Source organism: Pteropus vampyrus, unplaced genomic scaffold (genome assembly GCF_000151845.1).
Source record: "Pteropus vampyrus isolate Shadow unplaced genomic scaffold, Pvam_2.0 Scaffold152, whole genome shotgun sequence".
In the NCBI taxonomy this organism is placed as follows: Eukaryota; Metazoa; Chordata; class Mammalia; order Chiroptera; family Pteropodidae; genus Pteropus; species Pteropus vampyrus.
In genome coordinates this window covers 1,235,678-1,237,929 of record NW_011888933.1, presented here as the reverse complement: position 1 = coordinate 1,237,929, position 2,252 = coordinate 1,235,678, and the positions used below count along the sequence as shown (strand labels likewise).

General features: G+C 43.3%; 1 protein-coding gene across 1 annotated transcript; it reads right to left on the bottom strand.

The window, feature by feature from the left end:
• Positions 1–781: 781 nt before the first annotated feature.
• LOC105298397 (gamma-crystallin C) lies at positions 782–2,245 on the bottom strand. Its single transcript, XM_011369642.1, has 2 exons — positions 2,032–2,245; positions 782–1,121 (listed from the first exon to the last, which is right to left on the bottom strand). The coding sequence occupies exons 1-2, from the start codon at positions 2,152–2,154 to the stop codon at positions 849–851; spliced, it is 396 nt and encodes a 131-aa protein (XP_011367944.1). The 5' UTR covers positions 2,155–2,245; the 3' UTR covers positions 782–848.
• Between the last annotated feature and the right edge of the window lie 7 nt (positions 2,246–2,252).

The following is a 2,252-nucleotide window of genomic DNA, read 5'->3' as shown; positions in this document are numbered from 1 at the left end:
TTTTTTTTTTTTTAAATGTGCAGGGCTTTGCTTGTGAGCAAGCAGATTTTACTTCAATCAAAGGGCTCTGGAAATTATGGCTTTCTTCAATGTGTCTTTAAATTTGAGCCGGTCTTTTTGTAGTAAAGGAATTTTTATGTTTAAAACACACTATATCATGCGTATTTATTTAAAATATTAATGTGTATCTCATCAATTTATTTGTATTAGCCGGGCGCTGTGTTTAGCCATGCGGTTTCTGCCCTTCATGCAGTGTTTGGCCCAGTGGCTGCATTGGCCAAGAGGTGCACCCCAGTCACAAGCTGTTTTAGAACAGAGAGGAAGGTCTTTTTTAAACTGAGTCCAAAAGTTTGGCAATGGCAAAAGGCACCCCTGGCATTAGTTACATAATACTGTGCTTGAAAGTAAACAAAACTACAATTCCTTACATAGTCTAATCAAGCTTTTTTCCAAGTGGGCTTATCTTCAGCATTCATCTGTGAACCTCTGTGGCCTCCAGTCACCTTTTGGGTCAGAAGGAGACTCCTGGAATATTGCTCCTCAAGGCCCTGAGCTGAATGCCTCCCTTCTCACCAGTCACCCTCTCCCATTTCTGCCTTTCTTTCTCAGACAGGCTACCTCCTCCCTTTGCCCCCACTTCTGAGGCTTGTTCAAGTCTCGTTTTACCTTGAAGCTCTTCTAGAACAGAGCCTTCCGCACTTATTCACCCTTCAACCTTTACCAGGGAGCATTTACAGGTGAATTAATTGGCACACAATGAAAGAAAAACAGAAGCCAGCAATTGCCAACAATACAGACTAAATACTTTATTAGGTTCCAAATTGAGAAAATGGTAGTGTGAACCTATTTTAGTATAAATCCACCACCCTCCGCAAAGAGCCAGCCTTAGCATCCACAGCCCCCCAGTCATGGTAGCGCCTGTACTCCTGGGGCCTCAACAGGTACTGCCGCCCCCGGTAGTTGGGCAACTCGTAGAGGACCCAGCAGCCCTCCAGGACGTGGAAGGAGCGGACCTCACTCAGGTGAAAGCGGTCCTGGATGCAGGAGCAGTCCTCACTCAGCTCCATCATGAGGCCTTTGTGGTCCTCTCTCTCATACAGCCGCAGCCTGTGGGAGGCCGTCTGCTCAGTCCACAGAGAGAAGGAGCAGAAGAAACAACCAAACAACAGATGAACTTGGTGGGCTGGGGCATGGGATTGTCCATGTAATAACTAAGACTCTAAGATTGCTGTGAATGCTGTGTCTTACTAGCATTTAACAAGTAGTTGCATGCTCATTTTCCATTTCTTATCTAGGACACATAATTTTTAAGAGGTTCAAAGTCTAGGTTAGAATGCATCAAGTACTCATCTTGTTTTCTAATTCCTAATTCTTTAATTCCTTAAGTGTTAACTCAAACCGATGTTTGGGGGAAATGTAAAATATTTGACTAATATTCTTTCAATATGAGTATTATCTCCTAAATTTATCTATATAAAAATTTACCACTAAAGTAGGATTTTGAAAAATCACATCCTTCAGCGAACATTAGTTTAAATAGTCACTCGGAGCCAGAATTCAATTGATTTTCTAAATTAAAGACAACTACCTTTTCCAAAGTTAAATATTACCTTTGGGTAGCCTATATTAACAATAGAATTTTCACTTTTTACTACTCTGTAGTGGAACTTATCTAATTTGTTCATTGTCAATTTCTTTACTATAGGTAAAAATTAATTTGTTAGAAATACTGCTTTCTTATGCTCAACCAGCCTCCCATTTGCAAGTTCTGTTTTATAATCCACTACGATATCATATGTGTTACAACCTTCCATTGATCTAATGGTAGCAAAACTTGAAAATCAAACTCTCTCCCTAAGTGAATTCTTCCCTAGATTCTCTGCTGTTTTTGTGTGGGTACCTATCCTGTCTTAGGCAGATGTCTAAAGCCCACTTAACACTTAGGTGTTTTTAAAGGAAAACCTCCCTCAGCCTAACCTCCATCAGTAACACTGTGAGGACACTCAGGCAGCATGATCAGGCCTTACTCACTTGGGGGATGAGACAGCAGGAGCGGATGGAGTCGCTGAAGCCCATCCACTGCTGGTAGTCGGGGTAGTCGCCGCGCCGCAGGAAGTACTGGTAGCCCTGGTAGTTGGGGCGCTCGTACAGCATCCAGCAGCCGCTGTCCACCCGGATGGAGTTGCAGCGGCTGAAGTAGGCCTGCAGGTTGGGGCAGTCGCTGCTGCACTCATAGCAGCGGCCCTGGAAGC

Bases quoted from the DNA above. Each gene is read 5' to 3' on its own strand.
- LOC105298397 (XM_011369642.1), bottom strand. From the start codon at position 2,154: ATGCTGTACGAGCGCCCCAACTACCAGGGCTACCAGTACTTCCTGCGG. The intron at 1,122-2,031 runs GTGAGTAAGGCC...TGGACTGAGCAG, and splicing joins CCTGCTGTCTCATCCCCCAA to ACGGCCTCCCACAGGCTGCG.